At 36.8% G+C, this 25,767-nt stretch overlaps 1 protein-coding gene across 2 annotated transcripts; it reads left to right on the plus strand.

The window, feature by feature from the left end:
- Positions 1-736: 736 nt before the first annotated feature.
- LOC131071462 (pentatricopeptide repeat-containing protein At3g62470, mitochondrial) lies at positions 737-23,608 on the plus strand. Of its 2 annotated transcripts, none has more exons than XM_058007308.2 (2): positions 737-3,316; positions 23,177-23,608. In XM_058007308.2, exon 1 carries the CDS (start codon positions 1,191-1,193, stop codon positions 3,240-3,242), a length of 2,052 nt encoding a protein of 683 aa, XP_057863291.2. In that variant the 5' UTR covers positions 737-1,190; the 3' UTR covers positions 3,243-3,316; positions 23,177-23,608. The 2 variants fall into 2 exon arrangements, with proteins under 2 accessions (XP_057863291.2, XP_059063308.1); XM_059207325.1 differs by lacking the exon at positions 23,177-23,608 and adding an exon at positions 5,428-5,580.
- The last annotated feature ends 2,159 nt before the right edge of the window (positions 23,609-25,767 follow it).

Raw genomic sequence — 25,767 nt, forward strand, 5'->3', positions numbered from 1 at the left:
AACATCTATTATATATTTTTTTCAATCGTTAAAAATTTGATATTTTTTGATCAAAATTAATAATACAATAGATTACATGATGAATTCCATTTCTAAATCTTAATTATAAAGAGATAGAATCCACAATTCCATTCCTAAATTACTTCTCAAAGTACTGCCTTGCTTCCCTAATTAATACCCAAAGGTATCCTATAATGGTAGCAAGGGGTAGAGCGTAATGATGTGAGTGTGTTAATGTTAACAATTACCTTTTAGTTTAAATTTGACAACCATTTACATGTCAAAATATTAATATTAAATATCAACATTGTATTTTCAAAATAAACACTACATAAAAACAAACATGTCCTCCTCAAAGTTATATGTTTTACAAACATACAAAATAAAAAAAAATATTTAAAAAATTAATCTATCATTTAATAATTTTTTTTTTTGTTAGGTAATATGCGGAAACCACAATATTTTGAATTATTATTATTATTATTATGTTTGATTGGAAAAAAAAAATTGTAACAAAAAATGATTTTAAGCTAAATAAAATAGCTATAATTGATATCTCCCACCTTGATATATTTAAGAAATCTATACTAGTTACTTAAGAATAGAATGAAATCCATATTTAAAAAAAAAAAAAATACTTATTTTTTATTTATTTGGGAGACTTGTTTAAAAACTTTCAACTTCACAAAAGACCAGTAGTTGAACGGGGTCCAATCAAACAAAATGATTTTCTGTAAAACAAAAGACCACATACCCAATTGACAAATGCTTAAGATCATAGTTAACTCAAAAGCTTTGCCCGCGTCAAATCAAACAAAATGATTTTCTGTACACAAGTAGAACCAGACGAACGGAGCTCGACTCTCCGTAACATGGACAACTATCAAAGGCAACAACTATCAAAGGCAAGGCATGCCCATCTCTTAGAAAATTGCATTAATAAGGTGATGATGACATTTTACTTTTCTGCTTGAAAAACCTTTATTTTATCTGGTTCCATGTTCACGTTCTGTACATTCCTGAACAAGCAGACCTTGTTGGCCACTACTGCTTGGCCACCCGAAAAACTTTCAGAAGGGGCTTGAAGGCTTTAGTGGTCTCACTGTTTTCTATACCGATCACAATGAAGGGTGAGTGCAGGATCGAAGCTTTGATGCCTCAATCACAGTTTGTTACTCGTTTTTAAGGGCATGGGTAGGTGGGTCTCAACAATTTCCAACCTCCACCACAAGGCTACATTTGGGTTATCACAGTTTGCAGTAGATTGCTTAGATTTTAATTTCCTTGGTCCTTCTTTTGAGCCTGGTTACCATGTCAGCTGCTGCAAGGGATACCGCCCTGCAAATAGAGGAAGAGAAAGAGGATGTTGTGGGAACCAAATGTGCTTGCCTTTTAATACTGCTTTTCCCCTGTTTGGTCCTTATAATCCTCTCTCTCATAGTTGTTTCGTTTGTGCTCATTTTCAAGCTGCACTTCCTTTGCCGAACACCCCTGCACAAAATAGAGAGAAATTTCGGCAGAAAACAATGCTAATTTGGAGTTTAAGGCTTGAATTTGGGACAGCCCATTTAAATTATGCATCGAAAACTATTAGAAGGTTGAGGTCTGTTTTTGAGTCACTTTGTAGAAATTATTCCTCTATGGGTGCTGTCGCTGGTCTCAAACCTATGCCAAAGATGGTGGTATTGGAGACAGACGATACCAACGATGAGAGCGAAGCAGATCATGGTGATGAAACTAGTGAGGAGGAATATAGAGACAATCAGGAAGAGTGTGAGGATTCCGGAAAATCTGTTGATTTTGGAGAATTTGAGAGAGTCTATAAAGTGGTTGAGGAGTTGTTTGCATCATATCATAATATGGAAGCGGCTCTTGACCGATGTGGGGTTAGTCTTTCCCATACTTTAGTATATCATGTATTGGTTAGATTTTCGAATGCCAGAAAGCCTGCTTTCAGGTTCTTCCGATGGGCAGGGCAGCAGGTGGGATTTTCACACAATTCTCTGACGTATAACATGATGATGAGGATTTCGGGTAGAGCAAAGCAGTTTACGAGTATGTGTGAATTGTTGGATGAGATGTGTAAGAATGGATCTGTGTTGACAATTGAGACCTTTGAGATTGCAATTAAAGCATTTGTAGCTGGTCGGGAGATGAAGAAAGCTGTGCAGATGTTCACTTTGATGGAAAAGCACAACTTGAAGGCCAATATTGACAATTTTAATACTATACTGGATGCATTGGGTCGAGCGAAACTTGTAAAGGAAGCCCAAATGCTGTTTGAAACAATGAGAGAAATGTTTCCCCCCGATGCAAAAACATATACTGTGCTTCTATCAGGATGGTGCAAAGTGAGGAAACTGATAGAGGCGGGTAAATTGTGGAATGAGATGGTGGATGGAGGATTCGTACCAGATCTTGCTACCCACAACATAATGCTGGAAGGCCTTTTTAAGGGAAAAAGGACACGTGAGGCTGTTAAACTCTTTACCCTCATGAAAACGAATGGTCCTTTGCCTAATGCTATGAGCTACACTATTGTAATTTGTGCCCTTAGTAAATTGCAAAAAATGGACGGAGCTATGAAATTCTTTATGGAAATGCAGGAAAATGGCTGCTCGCTAGATGCCACTGTTTACACTTGTTTGATCACAGGCTATGGCACTACGAATGAGTTGGATCGGGCTTATGAGTTGCTACAGGAAATGAAAAACAAAGGAATTCCTCATGACTGCCGGATCTACAATGCTCTGATTAAAGTTGTGGTGAATCTTAGGAAACCAGATGAAGCCACTAAGTTCTTTGATGAGATGATACAATGTGGCATTGAGCCTACTATTCACACATACAACATGCTCATGGAATTATATTTCAGCACCAAGAAATTTGAGATGGGCTTGAATGTATGGAATCAGATGGCTCAAAATGGTTGCAGTCCTGATGTTAATTCATACACCGTGTTTATTGGAGGGCTTATCAGGGAAGGCAGATCACAGGAAGCTTGCACCTATATAGAAAGCATGATTGAGAAAGGCATGAAGGCTCCCCATTTTGATTACAATAAATTCCTGGCCGATTTTTCAAGAGCAGGCAGACCTGATATATTTGAAGAGCTTGCACAAAAAATGAAATATGCAGGCAAGTTGGGTGTTGCGAATATGTTCATCAAGTTCTCACAGAAGACAAAAAAGAGGATGAAAAGAAGGCACATTCCATCTGTTGGGCCTGTGCTCTCTCGGTAACTTTGGTTGCTGCTCAGTGCAATTTCCCAAATTCCATATACCCTCTCGGTGCAGCTTCATTCCAAGAATGCATTGTAAGTGGAGGGACATCACTTCTGGGTAATAGGATTTTATTATGTTTATCAAATAGGAAAATCAACTACTTTATAATGATCATGTTATGTGAATGCTATGATCCTTTTGTATTGAGGACGTGGTCAATATATTCTTGGAGGGGTGTTCTTTGTATGAAGAAGTTGCTCGTCATTTAAGAAGTATATTGTGGAGATCTTGACGAACACATAAGTGAATGACTTTTATTATCTTACAGGCCAACACTCCGACTATAATGAGGTTTTAAATATTGTTATTTCCCAGCAGTTTGTTTGAGTCACCAGGTGTAGTGCCCATAGAATTAGAGGTGAAGCTTTCATTGTATATTCGGACAGTAAATTCACAAAATTCATGTAATTCAGCCAAATGCAGTTATAGCATCAGAATTGTGTTTGATTACTAAGCCATATCATATGATCAAACAATCTCACACGCAAGTTTCCTTTGTTAACCCAAAATGATGGCAAATGATAGGACTGGAACTATGATATAACTAGGGGCAAACTTTTTTCATATAAGTCCTCAACAGAGATTAGGCTGGTTATATATGTTAGGAGTTTGATATGTACCCATTTGTAATTGCTAGTTGACATCATGAAATGTTTCCTCGGTAGATTCTTCATAATTTCTATTTTCAATTTTGGTCTGCGGTTCTAGCTTAAGGAAGAAAGTGACAAAGTTATCTATTGTTAATATATAATTCCTGATGAAGTGCAAGTTTTGTTAGGGTTCATCTGGGGATATATTTGTGGCATTATGATGTTAAGAAAGAACTTTCTTTAGTGATTGCTGTTTGAGTACAAGTCTTATAAATTTTTAGATTTTGCTTTTTTGAATTTTTTGGCAAGATTTTATTCTCTCTGCTGGAGTTATGAACATTGGCACTCCTTAAGTAGAACCGGGATTAACTCAAAAGATGTTATACGCAAGGGCTTTTATGAAAGATGCATACAGCCAGTATTTCAAATTTCACAGATTTTGGTACTATTTAGGGGCTTTTATGAAAGATGCATATAGCCAATATTTCAAATTTCACATATTTCGGTACTATTTAGGCTTCAATATATGGTAAGTTCAGACAAAGGCCTTTACCAAAGATGTGTACTGCTTTTCTATTTTCCCTTATGCATAAACCAGGCTTGAAACACAAACACAAAATTTCCCTCTTGTTAGGCCCAATATGGAAAGCTAATGTACTGAGAGGGGAGGGGTGAATCAGTACTCCAAAACTTTTCTTTGATAATAACCTTACTGTTATGCATAAACAGAAAAGTGCAGTAACATAAAATAAAACTAAAATCAACAGATAACAATCATACATGATTCACTCCATAACACATATATTTTGGTCACGCAGAAACTCTTGGTTAGAGAGAAAAACTGCGGTGGGGATGGAACCCACAACTTCACTACTGCAATAATAAAGAATGCTCGGTTAGAGCTTCATTTAGCTATTTTTGATAGCTTACCCTGTTAGGAGTATCAAGATCAGTTAGATCTACCTTACTAAAGGATTTTACAACACTATATACATGTTGCACTTGGTTAAAGGATTTACAATTTATAGACTTGGTTAGAGTCTTTTACCCTGTTAAAGGTTTCTCTTACAACTTCAAAATATTACAATAAAATCATTACAAATGTCTGCATCTTTACATTTGAAATGTTATAGCAGATTTTATGTGCTCAGAATAAGATTACCTAGCTTGTAGCATACCTCGGTAACCCATATTGTAACTCGGTAAACCCTTTTGTTTACTCTGTTCTTCGACTGTTCACTGATAACCTTCTCGGTGACCTCTTTGTGTCTCTGTAACAATCTTCTTTCATGCATACACACACATATCTCACATCTCTTGTATATCTCTCTTTTTCTAACCCTAAAATCATGTTGTATAAATAGATCTCTTACACCGGTGATCTGATTCATTGCTTCGATCTTACAAAAAGATTCCTCGAATGAATAACTAAACAAAATATTTCATTGGTTAGATTGACCTTGTAATCATACACAATCTCCTAGTGCAATTTCCAATGCAAAAACGGTTAGATGTGCCTCGATCTTGTAACACGTTTTCATGTGCATGTCCAGGTTCAATGTATCTGGTAAAACGTTTCACTCGGTGAATATCAACTCAGTGAGTTAACTTTACCGTTCGGTAGCCATGAAACATTACTCGGTAAACAGCTCGGTGAATACTGCGTTCTGTGACTGCTTTCTTTTGTAACCGACTAGACTGTTCATACCGACTTCTCTGTGTGTACCGACTCCATGATTCGGTAATACTAACCGACTAGAATATATAGTATGACTTTGGATATGAAACTAATGGCAATTTGATAAGTAGTAACACCTTTGTGGTATGATATTTAATGTCAGATTAGTAAATGTAAAATAACTACTCTTTGTGTGTGAGTCTGAGTGCATTTACGTGCACATGGCACATCCTTGTATCTGTTGACTATGTAGTTAATCAGGAAATCTAGGCATCAAACAATGTCTATAACTTTATACAACTCATCCAATCTTTTCATTACTCTTCCAACTCTACCATCAGTCATGGGGAGTTCTCTAGGAACTCTTCTTGTTGATGGAATATGAATGTGCTGATGATGGATTTTAATGTCCTCCAAGCTAAATTTGTTCTGGATAACCCACTAAAGTATATCTATTTAGATAGAAGATTGTTTCTATGATTGTAAAGTTTAATGATAAAGTTTTGAGCATTGTTTGATTGGCTTGGTTGAAGGCTTCACTTATTAATTTATGACTACAAATATCTCTGTAATTGAGCCTAGTGTTATTGGAAAGTGGATAATGTAATTAAAATGGTGTCTCATCTTCTCTTAGTTGCTATGTAGTGTTTGGGTGACTCCACCTACCAATTTTATTATGTAGATCGTGTGAGCTGGTTTAAATCTAAAAGGTGTCTCCTCTTCTGTTTGTTCCTATGTAGTGTTTCGGTGAATTCACCTACGGATTTCACCATGTGGATTGTGTGAGCTGGTTCTTAGAATAGCAAAAATTATTTATTATTTGGCTATTAGAAGCTTTTTCTGTCATCATTTATGTGCTGTTGAGACTAGTTGTCTGTGGCTACTGTATGCTTATTTATTTATGTCTACACATGCTTTCTCTATTAACATTTTGATATTAACCTCTTGAATCTTGGAACTGAGGTACAGGTTTGTTTTTATGAGCTTATAGTTTTTCATACATTTACAGCTGTTTGATCATCAACGCTTGCTTGCTTGCTATCATCAAGATGGTATGTACTTTTCTTATCTGTATATTAGTGCAATTGGTAGTGTAACAATATAGCAATAAGCATTTGGTGTCAATGCATTTATGAATTTGGGCCAGAATTAAAAAATCAATGTTCGGTAACAATACTTATTGATGACACTAGAAAAGATGGAAATATAAATGGGTAGGCCTATTTATAAAGCAAGATAAATGAACCAAGAATGAGAGAACAATCTAACAAGAGACTTTAGATATCTGTCTGCATTCGAGAAAAATCCAAGAGAAATTGAGTATTGTAAGATGCAATTTGGCAATAACAATATATGTTGATATATTGTTGAATCATCTACCTCCAATACTTGCAAGGCACTACATTATACAACAAGAGCTTTGTGTTGAACTTGATCACAAAACAAATAGACAACAAATAATCCAGCGGTATGAAGAAAGGTATTGTTGGGAGGAAGAAGAGCGAAGTGAAAACCAATGTTTTACTTCATGAATTTAATGCCATTAAGTCTGAACAAAGGTGGGAGAAGACCATAATGTGGTTAAAGGATGGACTGGGAAATTAGGCGATCTCTTTGACTAGTGGGAACAACAAGAATAAAGATGGAGATTGTGAGAGGCAGCTAAGAAAAATCCTTTAGTATATTTTTGGAGCCAAAGTGAAAGTTGGAACCAAAATATAAGCCAAAGCAGATGCATAAGTTAGAGTTGTCGCCATGGAAGAAGGAATCTCAACATGCAACTGACTTCAATTAATACCTTACAACTAACAAATATAGAGTGGCTAGAGATTGCTAGGCAACTTCCTCTTCTTGAAGAAGGAAGTGCTGATCTTTACAACCAAGTTAGTCTGGCAGTTTCAGTAGAAGATTCAATTGGGTCATCGGAGTGGTTGGTGCCTCCTCTTAGCGAGGGAAGTTTTCATTTTGAGTTGGACTTGGAGGACTTTACTTTTTGGAGAATATGAGAGCAATATTTGAGGTATCAATGAATTGCTCTTTGAAGACATTGAGCCAAAGATGCTAGGAAAAGGGAGCTTGAGGGCATTACTAGTAGGGTATGGATCATTGAGGTCTCCGAAAGCGTTGAGGATTCAATTGTGTCCTATAGTGTTGAGAGAGAAAAGAAATGTTCGGATTATAATTTCTTGAGGAGAAGGTTCAAGTCACTATGATTGCATTAAGGACAACTGCCAATGGTGACTCCACCTACTAGTCCAAGTGTGTAAAGGCAAAAATTGCCTAAATTTGATGGCATTGGATCAAAAGATCCACCAGAGTGTTGTAAAATTTGTGAAACCATCTGATTAGGTAAGGGGTTGACTAGTAGATTATTTGGTTGCATTCATTTTTATAAACCATCAGGGGACTGGCAATTGATTAATGCATAGAGGGCTCCTCAACTAATATAAATATGTGGGAGAAGCTATGATAAACCTTTGAGCAATAATTCAAACTTCTTCATGATGACAATGAAATTGTTGTAGCAATATATCACACTAGGCAAAGAAGGCATGAGAACCAAGAACTATTAGGGAAACTAGAGTAAGAAGTAGCAGATGGACTTAAGAAATGTTGGTTCATTAAATGTTTGATAACTTCATTGCAAAGAAAAATGAAGGTTGTGCCACCTTATCATACGAAGAAGCATAATAGGGTGATGGCTATTGAGAGCAAAAATAAGATATGCTTATGCTCAAGAGGGAAGAGGGTGGTCACTTAGAGGTGAGTGTTCTAGTGAACTAGGGTACATTCAAGCATAAAGAAGGGACATGTTTTGAATGATGAACTTAAAGAAAATATAAAAGAATCTAGTAAGGAGCCAAGAGATCTAGTGTAGGGATTGTAAGACAAAGGGCCACACAAAGGTTAACTTCCCCAAAAAGATGTTTTGTGAAATCTATCAACTAATGGGCCATTCAACCAAGGACTGCCCATACAACTTGAAGAATAGAAGTACACAAGCACTGTCTACTCAGGGAGAGCAGTTGACTCATTACACCTCTGAAGCCACAAAACATCAAAAGTTCATCTTTGGGTAGCTATCATAACCAGAGCAATAATAAAATACATGTAAAATGACACATACTAGATTCAATGCACAAGAATAATTAAGTAATGCTTTATTGAGGTAGTGCTATGATTACTAGTAGATCAGGGAGGACCATTTATCCAAAATTAAATCCTTTCCTTCACTATGAGAATACTTATTAAAGTGCCTAGAGGTTCTAGTTCGACCACAACTGTTGGCTATTGAAATTGAGACAAACAAAGAGCCAAAGACTCAAACCCACAAATTAGTCATTCATCTTTATTCTTTAACACTCCATTATTACATTCAATGGCTTTATATATATATAGCCATTCAACCTACTAGCTACCTAAAACCACCTAACAACTAACTAGAAACTAGTTTCAACTAACTAAAATGATTATTGCATATCGCTTACATTATTAATTATTATTCAATAACCTATGTTAAGCACTAATTTCTAACAGCCCCTTTTAGTGCTAACATTGGAATTTTTATGATTGCCCTCCTTTCATGAATTTTTTTATTGGATGTCAGTTTCTTCCGAAAATGCAACCAAATGCTTCACCCATTGTACAGATGCAAATATATTCTTTTCTAATAGTTTGGAGCTGCAACATTTTGTGGAGATAAAATGAATAAATCTACATCATGTATCCTCATGCATCCGCTTTCATAACTTTTTTCTTCAGATGTTATCTATGAATATTATCTGCTCTCAAATAGTTGTGATGCCATGGAATGAATTTCAAAAGGTATGTTGCTGCCACAAACTGGCATCTAAGGACAAAGAAATGAAGAACAAACCACTTCAATCCCAAGTTCTTGCCGCTGGGAGATATGGTGAAATAGCGTTGCTGCAAAAGACCTTTGTTATTCGAATAATGGTGCATGCCATTAATTCAAATTACAAATTGATGGCTTTAGACCTGACTTGACAACCACGTGGCCACATCCATCATGAGTAATTCATGGTTGCTCAATCACCTTCTATACACAACCTCACCCACACACAAATGCAGATAAATTTATTTCAAATCTGATAGTTCAATGAAGAAGCCCCTCTCGCTTCTTCTATAATGCATACAAATACCCCCACAACCTACAATAGATCAAAATTTGGCGACATAAATATTGCATCAAATTGTTTATCAGATGGAGTTTGCTGACGTGTTAACCAGAAGACTTTATAAATGCTTTTCGCCATTTCTAACCCCTCCAACTGCACCAAATCTTTACCTTCACAGCCTTATAATGTCTTTGACACAATTCCAGTGAGGGCTTTCACCATGAATTGGGGCTTCATAACCTTGGCAATTTATATAACATTGTTCAAGGTGTTCTGAATGTGCAAGCCACTAGAATAAAAGTTATGAAGGATAACTCTAAACTGTATATTAAACCTTTGCAAGGGCTTTGATTGGATAGCAACCAGAAAACTCAATACACATTTTTTAATTTTTCTGATTTTAAATATGAACATGCATAGAATGAAGTGAAAACTACGAATAGAGTGAACAAGATGGAAAGAGAACAAAAATACAAATGAATGATGTATGCCACAGATTTGCACGTGGTTTGCACCACTCTATTGACAAAATGCAAGAATGGTGGACAGACATCAATGCCTATTGCATGTGGTCTGCATTGCTTGGCTGTTGTATGCCCCACTTTGGAGCAAAACCAAGCAAATGAAAGGTGAATAGAGAGGTCTCACAAGACAGCTACTTTGATACCATGTTGAATATGGGAAACACATGAGAGGCTGAGGCTCCAATACACAAATTTAGTCATTCATCTTCAACACTGCATTAGTACATTCAATGGGTTTATATGGCCATTTGACCTATTAATATATACACCCCTAATTTTTTTTTTGAAAATTACTTCAACTGAAATGAGATACAATGTAATGTCCAATTCATTTTATGATTACCTAGTGCTCGAGATGGGCAAGGTGAATGGACCTACATAACAAATTATGAAAGTAAAAAGCACTAGGTGGCAAGCCAGCCAATCCCACTTGTTCAGCAGAGTGTGATGCAACTGAAAAGAAAGACACTACATGCTTATTCAACAGTGTATAGTACAATGGAAATAAGCACTTCATACTTATCAGTGGAGTGCAATTACAAAGCATCCACTTATTCAGTGGGCAAACGAAGGGCAGTTCCACTTATTCAGTGGGAAAACAAGATACAATGATACCACTTGTTCAGTGGGGTAAGCAAGAACAAAACCATCCACTTATTCTGTGGGGAACAATACAAATTAATCCAAGATGATAAAATACTGCTGCAACACTGATCCATTGTACTGATAAAATTTAAACACTGCTTCAAGGACGTTTACAAGCTCAAATAACTCAAATAATTCATAAACTATAATGTAATGTCCCATTTTTGACTAGCTTGAGAAAATTAAATATTTAATTAATTATTTTATTATGTTGTCTAAACTCTAAAGTTAAATCTGGCAACTAATATTTTATTAATTATTTTTTAATTTAAAGTGATTTGTGTGTTAAACTAAAATATTAAATAAAAGCACTTTATGGCCTCAAATATTTAATGTATGACTATTTTCTAGAATATGCCAAAATTGGTTACAAATGACAAATTCTACAAGATTCATTAAATTACTATAGAAAGGGAATTTTTAATTTAAAGTGATTTGTATGTTAAACTAAAATATTAAATAAAAGCACTTTATGGGCTCAAATATTTAATGTATTAATATTTTCTAGAATATGCCAAAATTGGTTACAAATGACAAATTCTAGAAGATTCATTAAATTACTATAGAAAGGAGAGAAATAGGGGGTTGAATATTGGATTTTGAGAGAAAGCTTGTCTTCAGAATTTTTCGGGATGAAAACCCTTGGTAATTTGGTCGAAACACAATTTCTCCCCATATGCAGAAGCAAATACAATTTCATGGCTAACCCTCCAAATGAGCTCTCAACCTCCTTTTGTAACTTATTTTCGGAGGGAAATTACAATAATTTAAAATAAATAACTCCTTTACTCGCCAAAAATACTTTTTGAAAAATAAATAATATTTTAATGTGCAAAAAGTCCCCCAAGCCTAGACGTCCAGCATGAAATACAATATATATAATGGGTTGCAAGCTGGGAATTGAGCTGATGAGACTGTTCATGATGACAATTATATGTCTCCCTGCATTGTAATATATATAATATGTACTTACCTTTGCACCACCAGCCTGCCACGTAAAGATTGTCTACAAATTGACATAGGATGTTTTGACTGCTAATAGCATGCTTAACAAGTTGAATTTTTCCAGTCAATGGAAGAATGTGTTACCAATTGGCATTTATTATCAACCATTGAAGAAAATTACTAATAGTGTATAAGATCTTGAAGTCTTCTATTCCAGTCTCATAGAGTGGACCTTATTTAATGTACAAATATTTCTTAATGATGCTCAGAGATGGTCAAAATTGACAATTTTTTGATCGATGGTTGTTGCAAATTCTATATAATTGGCCCCATTCTTGTTTTTGGAACTTCCATGAGGCTTTGTCACATTTCTTGATCCATAAAATTGATCCAAGGGATATTTTTCACTTAAAATTTAAGTATCTTCAATGCTCCAAAAATCAGCTCAACCAATCAGTGGTGGACACGTGGTGTGTTGAAATTAGAGCATTTCAAACTATTTGACAAAATTGTTATCCATGGGTTTTGATCCTGTAACTTCCGCCTTACAAGTCGGCACTTCCACCGCTATGCCGCACGTCCTCTTTACTATTTTAAGCACTAAAGTTTGTTTTATTCAATGCGGATAGGGACAAAACTAGTGTATGGCCCGCGTGGGGGTTGAGCCCGTGACCCCACGTGGCCCAAAATAGGTTGCGACCGATGCACCATTGAGGGCCTTGGAGTTAATTGCGGAGGTCACTTTTATTTAAACAATCTCCATCAGCCAATCCTTATGTAAATAGGGGTCTTGGTAAAAACAAACCCCTAAAATATGAAGATTGATTGAACCCCTAAAATGGTAAAGGGGTCTATTCGTACTTTATTGTTAGGGGAGAAGATTATTTTTGTAGTTATTTGTTTTAGCCTAATTTTGGCTAAATTTGTGTCTAAAAGGGGGGTAAAAAGCCTTTGTAGACATCTAGGTGATGGGAAGGAGATGCTATGTTGAAGAGTTTGCTGTTATTCCTGCATGTTGGAGGTTACATACTGATGTGCTTGAAGGGGATAGTTTTTGTAAACATTTGTAATTGATTTCTTGGAGTAATCGGATTGGTCCCCCTATTGGAGCAGGACCCGGAGATGTAGTCCATTTGGATGAACTCCGTTATCAATTGTGTTTGCTCGTCTATCTATTTTGCTCTCTTTTCTTTCTATCATCATCTTTAATATGCTTTGTTCATTTAAGCATTTTAATCATGTTAATTCGCTTATGTATGCTTTGAATTAACTTATGTAATTGCTATAAGTATTCTTATGCAATAGTCATAGATCCTAATCAGATCAAGTTTGGTATCAGAGCTTTGTTTGACTAGTATTGCAAAATTGAATGCTAACAAGATCTAGGATTCAATGAGGCGAAGGCAAGCTTGAAGAATATAATCCTGAGATCGGAAAATGAAGAGCTAATCCGCCATCACAGATGGAAGAAAAAGGTGGTGGACAAGGTTCCGAAGACAAGAGTATTCAAAAGACTCTTCAGATTTTGGAAACCATTGTACAAGTTTTAGTACAGGAGAGAGAGGACAAGATGCGTAGACGTGCAGCTCGTGAGAACAAAGGAAAAATACCAGGAGGTGACCGTGAGCCTCCAAAAACACCTCCATCTCCTTCTTCTCCTTCTTCCCCGTCTTCTCCCTCTTCTACTCGTTCTGAGTCTTCTTCTCTTTTCAAGAGTTCACATAAGCCTAAGATTAAATTGGATGTAAAATTTGATCTACCAAAGTATTGTGGGGAATGAAATGCTGAAAAATTAGATGATTGGATTGAACAGTTTGAAGTCTATTGTAGAGTCCAAAACCTCTTTGGACGATGCCGATAGGATCCAATTAGCTACTCTTCGGTTAGGAGGTACAACTCTAACCTGATGGGAGAGTAGAATTCGGGATGGATCTTCACAACATGGTAAAATCAATTTAACTTGGTCAGACTTTGTTAATGCTCTCAAGAAGCAATTCTATCCCCTAGGCCATATGCAATAGTTAATGATGAACGGGCAACTATTTAGGCAAGGAAAAGGTCAGTCTATCCAAGATTACACCCATGAGTTCAAAAAGAAGGCTATTGCATTAAATGTCCCATTGTATACCCAGGACACATTGCTTAAGTACATAGGTGGTCTTCACTCTTATCTAAAACATTCAATTTTGGTCTTGAATCCTAGTAACTTAGATGAAGTCTGTGTTCAAGCCACACACCTAGAGTCAAGAGGTAAGGGTTCTATTATTGATAAGTCTGATAAGAAGCCATCTAAGTCTGAGAACAAATCCCAAAACTAAGGGAAGGGGAAAAAGATAGCTACAGTGAAGAAAGAGGGTGGCAAGAAAGGAGGACATGATGATTCTAGGTGCTGGGAGCTGCACCCTGAAAAGAGGCCAAAGAGATATGGTGGAAACAAAGATAAACAAAACACTGCTGCTATAGTTCAACAGGATCTTGGATCTGACTCTGGAGATGAGACAAAGATCGTTGCCGCTGGAATCCAAGGTAAAGAAAATGGTATATCTCTCTCATCAGCTACAAGTTCTTCTAATATAAGTGCAAGTACAAGTAAAGATTCTACTCCTAAGAATGATAAGCAAAGGAATGAATTATTTCAAATTCGTGCTGTTATCAAGCATACTAAGGTTGATACATTATTTGATACGGGTTCTCAAGTTAACTTGATATCTGAAGAGGTTGTTAAAAAGCTTAACTTGACTACAACACCTCATCCAAAACCATACCCTCTTGGATGGGTTTGCAATGATGCACAATTGCAAGTAACTAAACAATGTAAGATAAGATTTGCTATCACTGCAAACTTTGTAGATGAGGTAGAAGCTGATGTAGTTCCTTTGGATATTTGTGGGCCTGTACTTGGGAGTCCTTATCTGTATGATTGTCAGGCTATCTTCTATAAGGGGGAAAATAAATACCATCTTTTTAAAGATAAGGTTGAATACATTGTACGGGCACATAAGGTAAAGACTAATCTAGCACTAGTTAATGCCGGTCAAATGAAAAGGTTAGTCAACTCTAGTAAGAACTTTGTATTAATGTTTGTAAAAGCCAAAGAAGATGAAACATCTTAGGCATTTAAGGGATGTAATCCTAAACGTAAGGCTGAAATGGTCAAAGTTGTTTCCGCTTATGATGACTTATTTCAGGAACCAAAAGGATTGCCTCCTAAGAGAGAGATACAACATGAGATCCAGTTGTAGTAGGATGTGCCACTTCCAAACATTGGCATGTACCGTGTATCAGTCTTGCAAAATGAGGAGATTAAAAAACAAGTTCAGGAGCTGGTTGAAAAATGAGTTATCCGTCCTAGTATTTCTCCTTGTGGTTCTCCTATTGTGTTGGTTCCAAAGAAAGATGGGACTTGGAGAATGTGCATCGACTATAGAGCTTTGAACAAGATAACGGTAAAGAACAGGTACCCTCTTCCTAGAATTGATGATTTACTTGATCAATTGAAACATGCAATTTATTTCACTAAGTTAGACTTGCGTAGTGGATATCATCAGATACAAATTGCAGGAAATGATATTTGGAAAACTGCTTTTAAGACTAAACAAGGACTTTACGAGTGGTTGGTTATGCCCTTCGGGCTTTGTAATGCACCAGCTACATTCATGAGAGTCATGAATGATGTCTTTCGTCCTTTTATTGATGATTTTGTCATAGTCTACCTAGATGATATTCTTGTATTCAGCAAGTCTTGGGAAGATCATGTAACTCATGTTAAAAAAATCCTTGATGTATTAAGGAAAGAAAAACTTTTTCTAAAGATGTCTAAATGCGAGTTCGCTAAGACATCCTTAGTGTACCTAGGCTATGTCGTAGGGAATGGTCAATTGAAAGTAGACCCTGCGAAGGTCGAATGTATTGTGAAATGGCCTAAGCCAAGTACAGTCATAGAAGTCAGGAGTTTCTTAGGTGCAGTTCAGTACTGGAGGAAGTTCATTGCAAACTTCTCTTTTATCGCATCACCATTGCATGCATTGACCAGTACGAAGGCAACTTTTCAGTGGGGAGGTCCACAACAGAAGGCTTTTGACACTTTGAAAGAAAAGTTGAGCACCGCACCAGTTCTGGCTTTACCAGATTTACATTATCCATTTGAGATCGAGACAGATGCAAGCGGGTTTGCCATGGGAGCTGTACTCATGCAAGGAGGTAAACCAGTTTGCTACCACTCTGAAACTTTTTCGGGAGCAGTAGGTAACTATCCCGCTTATGATAAGGAACTTTATGCTTTAGTTCAGAGTGTTAAGAAATGGAAACACTACTTAATGGGCAAAGAAACTGTAATCCACACTGATCACCAGCCACTTCAGTATTTGCACTCACAGTCTAAACTGCAACAAAGTAGGCATTTTAGGTGGATGGGTTTTCTTCAACAGTTTCATTTGGTGATTAAGTATAAGAAAGGTGCCCATAACAAAGTAGCAGATATGCTCTCTAGGCCTCCAGTTAAGAATGCTTTGATAATCCTTAAAAATAGTTCCATGGTTCGTGAAAGTTTTCAGGAACAATATGCTAATGATGAGAACTTTAAGGATATATATGCAGTTATAATCCAGGGTAAACATGTAGAAGAAAAAGATTACTATGTGCAGGATAACTTGTTGTACCACTTGGGTAAATTATGTGTTCCTAAAGATGAACAGGCATAGGTGATTCGAGAAGCACATACCTCTTTGATTGTAGGACATTTCGGGGTAAGTAAAACATTGGTTCAATTGCAAAAGTATTGTTACTGGCCTCGTATGCAAGAAACTGTTACAAAGTATATAAAGGGATGTGTAATGTGTGCAACCAGTAAACCAAGTAACAAGAAATTGGGTTTGTACACACCTTTACCTGTACCGTCCCATCCATGGGAAAGTGTGTCTATGGACTTTGTGGGAGGTTTACCTATGTCTAGGAAGGGTCGTGATTATTTGTATGTGGTAGTTGATCGGTTCAGCAAGATGTGTATTTTAATGCCTTGTAAGAAACAGGTCACTGCTGAACTGACAACTCATATGTACTTTCAATTTGTATGGGTTCATTTTGGGTTACCTACTTCTATTGTATCATATCGAGATTCTTGATTCCTAGGGCAATTTTGGTCATCTTTGTGGGGACTCATGGACACTCAGTTGAATAAGAGTACAGCCTTCCATCCGCAGACCGACGGACAGACAGAGGTAGTCAACAGGACAATTGTTCATCTACTCAGAGGTTACTGCGGTAAGCACCCTAAGTTGTGGGATGAAAGTCTTCATTATGTGCAACATGCTTATAACCATGCGGCATATTCTTCTATAAAGAGGTCTCTTTTTGAGACTTGCTTCGGTTACTTGCCAAAGACACCAATGGACTTTGCTTTTGGAAAGGATGACGTTGTAGATGGACGCCATGATGCAGAAAGGGCTTTAAAGTTCATCCAAAAGGTCCAAGCAATCCATCAGGCAATAGAAGCACAGTTGGAGCAGAGCCAAGCAAAATACAAGGCTCGCCATGATAAGCATCACATCGATCACCACTTCCAATTTGGTGATAGAGTTTGGTTACACGTTAGCAAGGAAAGAATGCAAGGTGAAGGAAGGAAGCTCAAGCCAATCAGATATGGTCCTTTTGAGATCTTAGAGCAGATTGGTACTAATGTCTTCTGCCTTAATCTTCCTCCATACATGTAAATTCACTCAATTGTCAATATTGAGAATCTGAAATTGTATGAACGTCCAATGATCTTGGATGAGGACACAAACATTTTGGTTCCATCAGTTGATGATCTTTCACCAGAATACATGTCAGAATTGCCAGAAGATGTAATTCTCGATAGGAATGTCAGATCTTCAAAAAGAGGTGCTAATGAATACCTTAAAGTGGGATGAAAAGGAATGCATCCTGGTAAGGCAAAATGGATGGAGATTGGTAAAGTGAGGGAACTATACCCTCACCTACTTTCTGAGTAATCAAGCTTTCGGAGGTCCAAAAGCTCTCCAGTGGGGAGGCCTAATCCAAGGGATATTTTTCACTTAAAATTTAAGTATCTTCAATGCTCCAAAAATCAGCTCAACCAATCAGTGGTTGACATGTGGCGTGTTGAAATTAGAGCATTTCAAACTATTTGACAAAATTGTTATCCATGGGTTTTGATCCTGTAACCTACTCCTTACAAGTCGGCACTTCCATCGCTATGCCGCACGTCCTCTTTACTATTTTAAGCACTAAAGTTTGTTTTATTCAATGCGGATAGGGACAAAACTAGTGTGTGGCCCGCGTGGGGGTTGAGCCCGTGACCCTGCGTGGCCCAAAATAGGCTGCGACCGATGCGTTATTGAGGGGCTTGGAGTTAATTACGGAGGTCACTTTTATTTAAACAATCTTCATCAGCCAATCCTTATGTAAATAGGGGTCTTGGTAAAAAAACAAACCCCTAAAATATGAAGATTGATTGAACCCCTAAAATGGTAAAGGGGTCTATTCGTACTTTATTGTTAGGGGAGAAGATTATTTTTGTAGTTATTTGTTTTAGCCTAATTTTGGCTAAATTTGTGTATAAAAGGGGGGTAAAAAGCCTTTGTAGACATCTAGGTGATGGGAAGGAGATGCTATGTTGAAGAGTTTGTTGTTATTCCTACATGTTGGAGGTTAAATACTGATGTGCTTGAAGGGGATAGTTTTTGTAAACATTTGTAATTGATCTTGGAGTAATCGGATCGGTCCCCCTATTGGAGCAGGACCCGGAGACGTAGTCCATCTGGACGAACTCCGTTATCAATTGTGTTTGCTCTTCTATCTATTTTGCTCTTTTTTCTTTCTATCATCATCTTTAATATGCTTTGTTCATTTAAGCATTTTAATCATGTTAATTCGCTTATGTATGCTTTGAATTAACTTATGTAATTGCTATAAGCATTCTTATGCAATAGTCATAGATCCTAATCAGATAAAAAATAGACTTGAGAAACATGGCCAGGGGTTAGTTGTTGCCATTTTCAGTCGAGAGCTATTGTAAGACTTCATTATTGTTTGGAAAACGTGATACAATATTTTCAAAGCCAATCACTTGGTCCTTAGTGTAGAAGATAACTTTGTGATGGTCTAGAACATCCCAGAGAAACCAGTGATCCTTACAGGGGCAGAAAATAGCAGATTGGAACTGGTGAGAGAATAACCTTTTTTCAATAGACAGCAGTTTTGTTAACGACTTGGTAGTTTTGTAACTGTCCTGGTGGTTGCATATCAACCCTAGTGGTTTCATAAGCCCCTACTATTGTTTTGCAATGGTTACATTCTGTATGTCTGAGGAGGGAAGTTGAAAAGCTTTTGATTTTTCATTTCCCATTCTTGACATTTGGAACTCCTTTTGCCGATACAAGAATACTTGGGAGAGTTATAAAAATACTTGACACACCATTGTGCAAAAGTGGCCTTTTGGTGCTTGATTCACTATTGCCCAGGGTGCAAGATGTTGCAAGGTTTGTGCAGTGATTTAGGAAGCATTCTAGTGCCAATCCAATATCCATCTTGAGTGTCCATGTCAAGATTTAATATCATTGTGAGTATGTGTGTGCCTTGTATTTGGTTGTCGACCATTTAGTAATAACCTTTTTCTATCAATTTGTTGAAGAAGGTCAACTGGGTAGGTTATGCCTAGCATATAAGATGTCATATTACAACTTATAGTGTTCTTGGAATATCTTTTAAAGTTATAATATTTAAATTATATTTTAATTAGCTGATGGGCTTTTTTAAGTGGACTTGCGAGTTCACAGTGTTAAATATGCACCAGAATAAAAGAAATAGAACAGAGAACAGGTTCTAAAACAAGAGCACAACGAACACAAAACCTTATCATGGGAAAACCCTCCACTTGAGGGTGAAAAACGCAGCCCGCAAAAATAATTCCTTTATGGAAAACTTCAGATGATCAATACAAATATTGAAAGCTTCAATTGACTATCACAAGTCTGAATCGCTTTCTTATTAGATATAATTCCTTGATAGAATAATAACTATTGATATACTCCTCTTCTCAAAACATAATGATTACACATATCAATTGTTCTTCATGAAACAATGAATAATAAAATTCTCAGAATTCGGATATATAAATAATAATTCTAAAGCGAACATCATATCTTCTTGGAACGTACAAACGTATAGCTGTTACAGGAAGACAAAAGACATCTGCGCCAAAAGAAAACGGTAACACATCCGTCATAACTCATGAAGAAGGCAGACGAAGAGACAAGTACAAACGGAAGAAGACAGGTCATACACCGATAGCCATCCAGATAGAAAACAATGAACTTCACCGATAACAACAGGAAGGAAGACGAAAGAACAAGCCACTCTTGCCATGCTAGAAGGACGGTTATGAAGGAGCTAGCCACGTTGAGTAAAAACGGATATGAAATAAATTACCAATGCAAGAGGAAGGCTCTCTCGCAGCTATCTAACTTCAACCCAGAAGATGTCAACAAAAACTCATCACAGGTTTTCTCAAATAAAAAATGTTATCTCAGCATAACAATATTCACCATAGCTACTTCTAGAGGGTGAATCAGAAAACAAAAAATAAAGTCATAGAGTCACACGCATGACTTCCACCATGGCTACACTCAGAGGGTGGATCCACCATAGCTACTCCTAGAGGGTGGAACAAGGGGTTTCACCTCGAACTTCTCTCGCAGAGAACTCCTCATTAACAAGGGATTTCACCTCGAACTTCTCTCGCAGAGAAGAACTCATTAACAAAATCTTCAAGACAATGAGGCTCCTGAAATGTCAGACTCCCTCTGAAGATGGAATGTTAGGGTCCCTCTGAAGCTGAAATGTCATATTCTCATTTTAAAATAAGAAACCTTTTGAATTTACATTAGACTTTGGCTCCTCTTGAGGTGTCCCTATGTTGATTTCTGCAGAAGAAGCTAAATGAGAAGACCTGAATTTGCAATCTCGAGCAATGTGACCATATTTGTCACACCTATAACATTGAATGTGGGATAAGTCCTTTTTGGGTTCTGAAACATGATCTGATTCTCTGTCTCTATCCCTCTTTCTTCTTTTGCCTTTTTCCATAGAAGAATGAGTAACAAGGACTTGATTTTCCATATCATGATGATTACGCTCAATACCTCTCGCCTCCAATCTGCATTCCTCTTGAATACAATCAGCTCTCAACCGATCAAACTTGGGTAGATCATTTCTTCCACTAATACCTTGAATGAAAGATTCCCAAGAGTTGGGAAGTCCATTCATGGCTAACATCACCAAGTCTTTATCAGCAAAAGATTCTCCAATTGCACTGAGCTGATCCTTTAACTCTGTAATTTTCATGAAGTATGAAACAACTGATTCTTCTTTAGCCATTTTAACATGCAGCAGTTGACGTCTTAGGGCTAGAGCTCTGCTGGTGTTGTTGAATTCGTATAGGTCCTTCATAGTCTGAAACATTTCTTTGGCTGAACCGAACTTAGAAATAATAGGAACCAGATGATCCTTAACAAAATCAATCAGAATTTTCTTTGCCATGGTCCTGTTCTTTCTCCATTGAACTTTCTTGGCATTAACAGAAGGTTCTGCTACATCTGAATTGACAAAGTCAAGAAGATCATTCTCTTCAAGAGTAATTAAAATTCTAAATTTCTAGGAAGAGAAATTTGAAGAACTATCTAGTTTGTCTTCTACTTTCAACCCATTCACCATTGTGAAAGGCTTAAACAAACAACTGAAGGAGATAAAAAAAACTTAATACTTCTGGTTCTGGATCAATTCCTTAGACCTGCTCTGATACCATGTTAAATAGAACAGAGAACAGATTCTAAAACAAGAGCACAACAACACAAAACCTTATCCTAGGAAAACCCTCCACTTGAGGGTGAAAAACCCAGCCCGCAAAGATAATTCCTTCATGGAAAACTTCAGATGATCAATACAAATATTGAAAGCTTCAATTGACTATCACAAGTCTGAATCGCTTTTTTATCAGATACAACTCCTTGACAGAATAATAACTATTGATATTATCCTCTTCTCAAAACATAATGATTACACATATCAATTGTTCTTCATGAAACAATGAAAATAAAATTCTCAGAATTCGGATATATAAATAATAATTCTGAAGCGAACATCATATCTTTTTGGAATGTCCAAACGTATAGCTGTTAGAGGAAGACAAAAGACATCTGTGCCAAAAGAAAACGGTAACACATCTGTCATAACTCATGAAGAAGGGAGACGAAGAGACAAGTACGAATGGAAGAAGACAGGTCATACACTGACAGCGATCCAGATAGAAAACAATGAACTTCACTGACAGCAAGAGGAAGGAAGACGAAAGAACAAGCCACGCTTGCCATGTTGGAAGGACGGTTACGAAGGAGCTAGCCACGCTGAATAAAAACGGATATGGAATAAATTACCAACACAAGAGGAAGGCTCTCTCGCAGCTATATAACTTCAACACACAGTTCCCCTGCAAACCTGTCTCATCCCTAAAAACAAGTTACAGGCGCTCAGAAAATCCGCCAAACAACTTTCACGAGTCAAAAAAACTTTTCACTTCTAGTAGGTAGGATTTTTATTTGCAGTAAACACAGTATCATTAGATCTGATTCATTGATGGCTGCCATTCTTTGTCTCAGACTCACAAATCTAGTAGCTTTGAAACCCAGTTATTTGTAGATCAATTTTTTGTTTATTGAAATGGATTGAAGCAGCCATGGTACACTGATTTTGGTTCATCTTATTTTTTAAAAAACTTTTTCTGTGGCTTTTTTTCCTAATAATTTTCCTCCAAACTCTGCCCATTTATCTCATTGGTATCGTTGACGGCACAACATAATTTGTGCAGAATCTTGAGGTAAGTCATTTTCCTGAGGGATCTTTGCATTTACAGATCATTTTACACCCACTTTAATGTTTTGTTGATACATCATTTTTAAACTGCATGTCTTCTAGATCTTTTCTCTTTTACGTAGTATTAATATTAAACTCCACAGGCCACCAATGTTGAATCTGCCAATCCAATGGAGATTGCATTGAACTGTGCCATGTCTTTGCAAAGTAGGCTTCTAAACATTGGCATGATTATAGGAGAAATACTTGTTACAATTTGGTAACTCAAATATTCGCTGTGCCTTTATTGTACGAGATGTGATTTATATTCATTTGACACAGGGCATGCCTTGCAATTTGAAGCTTTTGAGCTTTGAATTTGGAATATTGGATTTAGGTAGCCTGGCTTACATACAATGGCAGAGTTGGAGCAGTATGCTAATATAATGAGTCCTTTCAAGTTTTAGTACTTATGATTTTTTTTTTGTTGGTACCGAGTATGATTTAGGTGAAGCAAGAGAGAAGGCTCAAATATTTGCTGTTTTTCCAAGTGATGGTGTTGAGGGCAACAATGTGCTTTTCAAGCTTGTATGACTATGCAAAGGAAAATTCGGGTCTTTTGAAGGCAGGCTTGGAGACGGTGGAGCAGACTGTCAAGACTGTTGTGGAGCCTGTTTATCTCAAGATCTAGGGGATACCCTCTGAGCTTCTCTACTTTGTTGACAAGGTTTTAATATCATTTTCTTTATGTCATGCCTCATCTTTCTATTAAGTTTATCTCTCATTTTGGTGCGACTTAATTTGAACGATATTATCTACTTGGGCACTGACCAAAGGGGCATTGATATGTTGAATGCAAGATCGCCTTTTTAAAGAATATTATGGTTTATTAGGTTGTTTTTTTCCCATGGAATATTAATAAGCAGAAAATTTGAATCAATGAATTGGGTTAGCCCAAATGGACTTGATGACCTTGTGGCACAGTGCCTCGGTATCCTGATTGTAATTCCTAAGACTTATATAGTAACTCGTCTGCATATCAACATACTTTCCTCTGAGTTCTGGTAGGCACTCTCTTTGGAATACTTTAAAAGGAATTGTGAATTCAAACATTGTCTCCCACTCAAAGGGCCTTTTTTGTTCAATTCTTTAGGTTTTTTTTAATTTTGATGAATTTTTTGACTCTTTGATAGGCAGGACTCCTTGTGGACTTTCGTGTTGAATTTCTCCTTTGAGTTTAGCATGTCCTATGCTTGATGCACACCTGGTAACTACTCTGTTTAAGAGACCTTAAACAACCCGTATCTTTCTTTTGGTCTTTGAATGTCCCAAATAACAAAAATAAAAATGAACTTGTTGTTACTGTCAGTCACTCTGGCAATCTCACTATAAGGTCACATTCATCAGTGAATCTAAGTCCAGTCCATCTGCTTAGTGAAAAGCTCACATAAGTGCCTTATATACAGGTACTTACTGTACAGTTTCTCATTTTTGTTGTTTTGTACTGTTTTCCGGGGTCTTCTGCTAGTTTGTAAGATGATTGTTACCCATCAGCTTGCACACTAAATACCTAAATTTGAGTACATACGATCTTGTGTTTAAAGGGCAGCCCTAGTTCATTAGTAGAGGTCAATTGGTTATTGGATATCGTTCACATCAAATCTTTCTTCTATACGGTTTGTTTATTGGCAACAGGGGCTTGACTGTTATCAAAGAAGTAAACAGAATTTTGTTCTCTGTTTAGCAGGCTGTGAAAGGTGCTTTTCAGCACCACCAAGTTTCAAACACAGGTTTAAGCTCAAGCGAACAAGTTTGCAAATTTGCAGGACCAGAAGACATTTCTGCACCACTAGGTTTAATCCTCACTAGGAAGACCAGAATGCATGCACAACCTCGTCCAAAAGAAGAGTAGTCCTTGAGCAGGTGTGTAGCAGCTATAGCATTGTTTATCCAATCACAAACCTTTGATAGTGATCATTTAGCACAAACTACAACAAAATGTCAACTGACTATATCCAATTGATAAATCAGACTAAGGGCATCTAGCCCTCTCCTTTCCTTTAATCATTTCAGTAGTCTCAACTCCATTCTTTGGTCTGACTCTATTTAGACCTAGTTAATAACTGTGGGTGAATTATATTTTCTCAACACTACCATATTGATTCTTCCAACTCCATCCACTAGATGGTCAAAAACACTTTTAATTTTTTAAATGAAATATGCAGGTATATGGCTTCTGATATTTGTAGGTAAGAGAAAGATAAAGATTCCAGAAATTAGGTTCTTGTTTGTTGTATCATTACCCTGGCTTAGGGATGCCTTTTACAAATAGAAAGTATTTGCTTTAAGATTTTGCTTGTTCATAGGTCCAGTAGTGAGACTCTAAATGTCTGAACTTAAACAAACCAAGCAATCTGATTTAGAAAAATATTGAAGATTTCATAGAATTGGGTGGAAAGTTATGTTCAATGTGAATTAGTCAACCTTTCAGATACCTGTCAACACTCTTTTTTCCCTATTCAATTACTATTCACAGGATTTTAGACATGTCCTTTACATGTTCTCCCTTTGCAAACGCCGCCTTAGCCTGTGGAAAGACTTTTTTAGGAGTACGGCGTGCTTTCTAGTTTGCAAGAAGACCAGTATCAAATCCATAATGTTGATTTAAAGAAAAGGTAAACGAATAGAAATTATTGATAAGTAACCCCCTATGTCCTTGAATGTTATCTTCAAAAGAAGGAGCTCACCAAATCTTGAAAAATTTAAGTACTACTGTAAATGTATTAACTATTTTAACTTATCGTGATGATCCCCACTACAAGCTACAATTCATCTGTTGAAAATTGCTGCGTGAGCAACGGTTGATTTAGTAGTAATTGATGGTTGGATGATTCTTGTTGGCAGGCATCATGATCAAAGATGTTTGCTGCATTATCGAACTGTTGTTTGACTTCGAAAGCATAACATAGCACAAGGTCCACATGGCTATGTACATTGGAGATGGTACCGAATAGATGAATCTTTGTACTTGGAAAAATTAAGAACTGTAGACTGTTTGTTGAAGCAGTTGGCTGCTTTTAACATTGAAATCATAGCAGC

This window comes from Cryptomeria japonica, chromosome 6 (assembly GCF_030272615.1).
Source record: "Cryptomeria japonica chromosome 6, Sugi_1.0, whole genome shotgun sequence".
Taxonomy (NCBI): domain Eukaryota; kingdom Viridiplantae; phylum Streptophyta; class Pinopsida; order Cupressales; family Cupressaceae; genus Cryptomeria; species Cryptomeria japonica.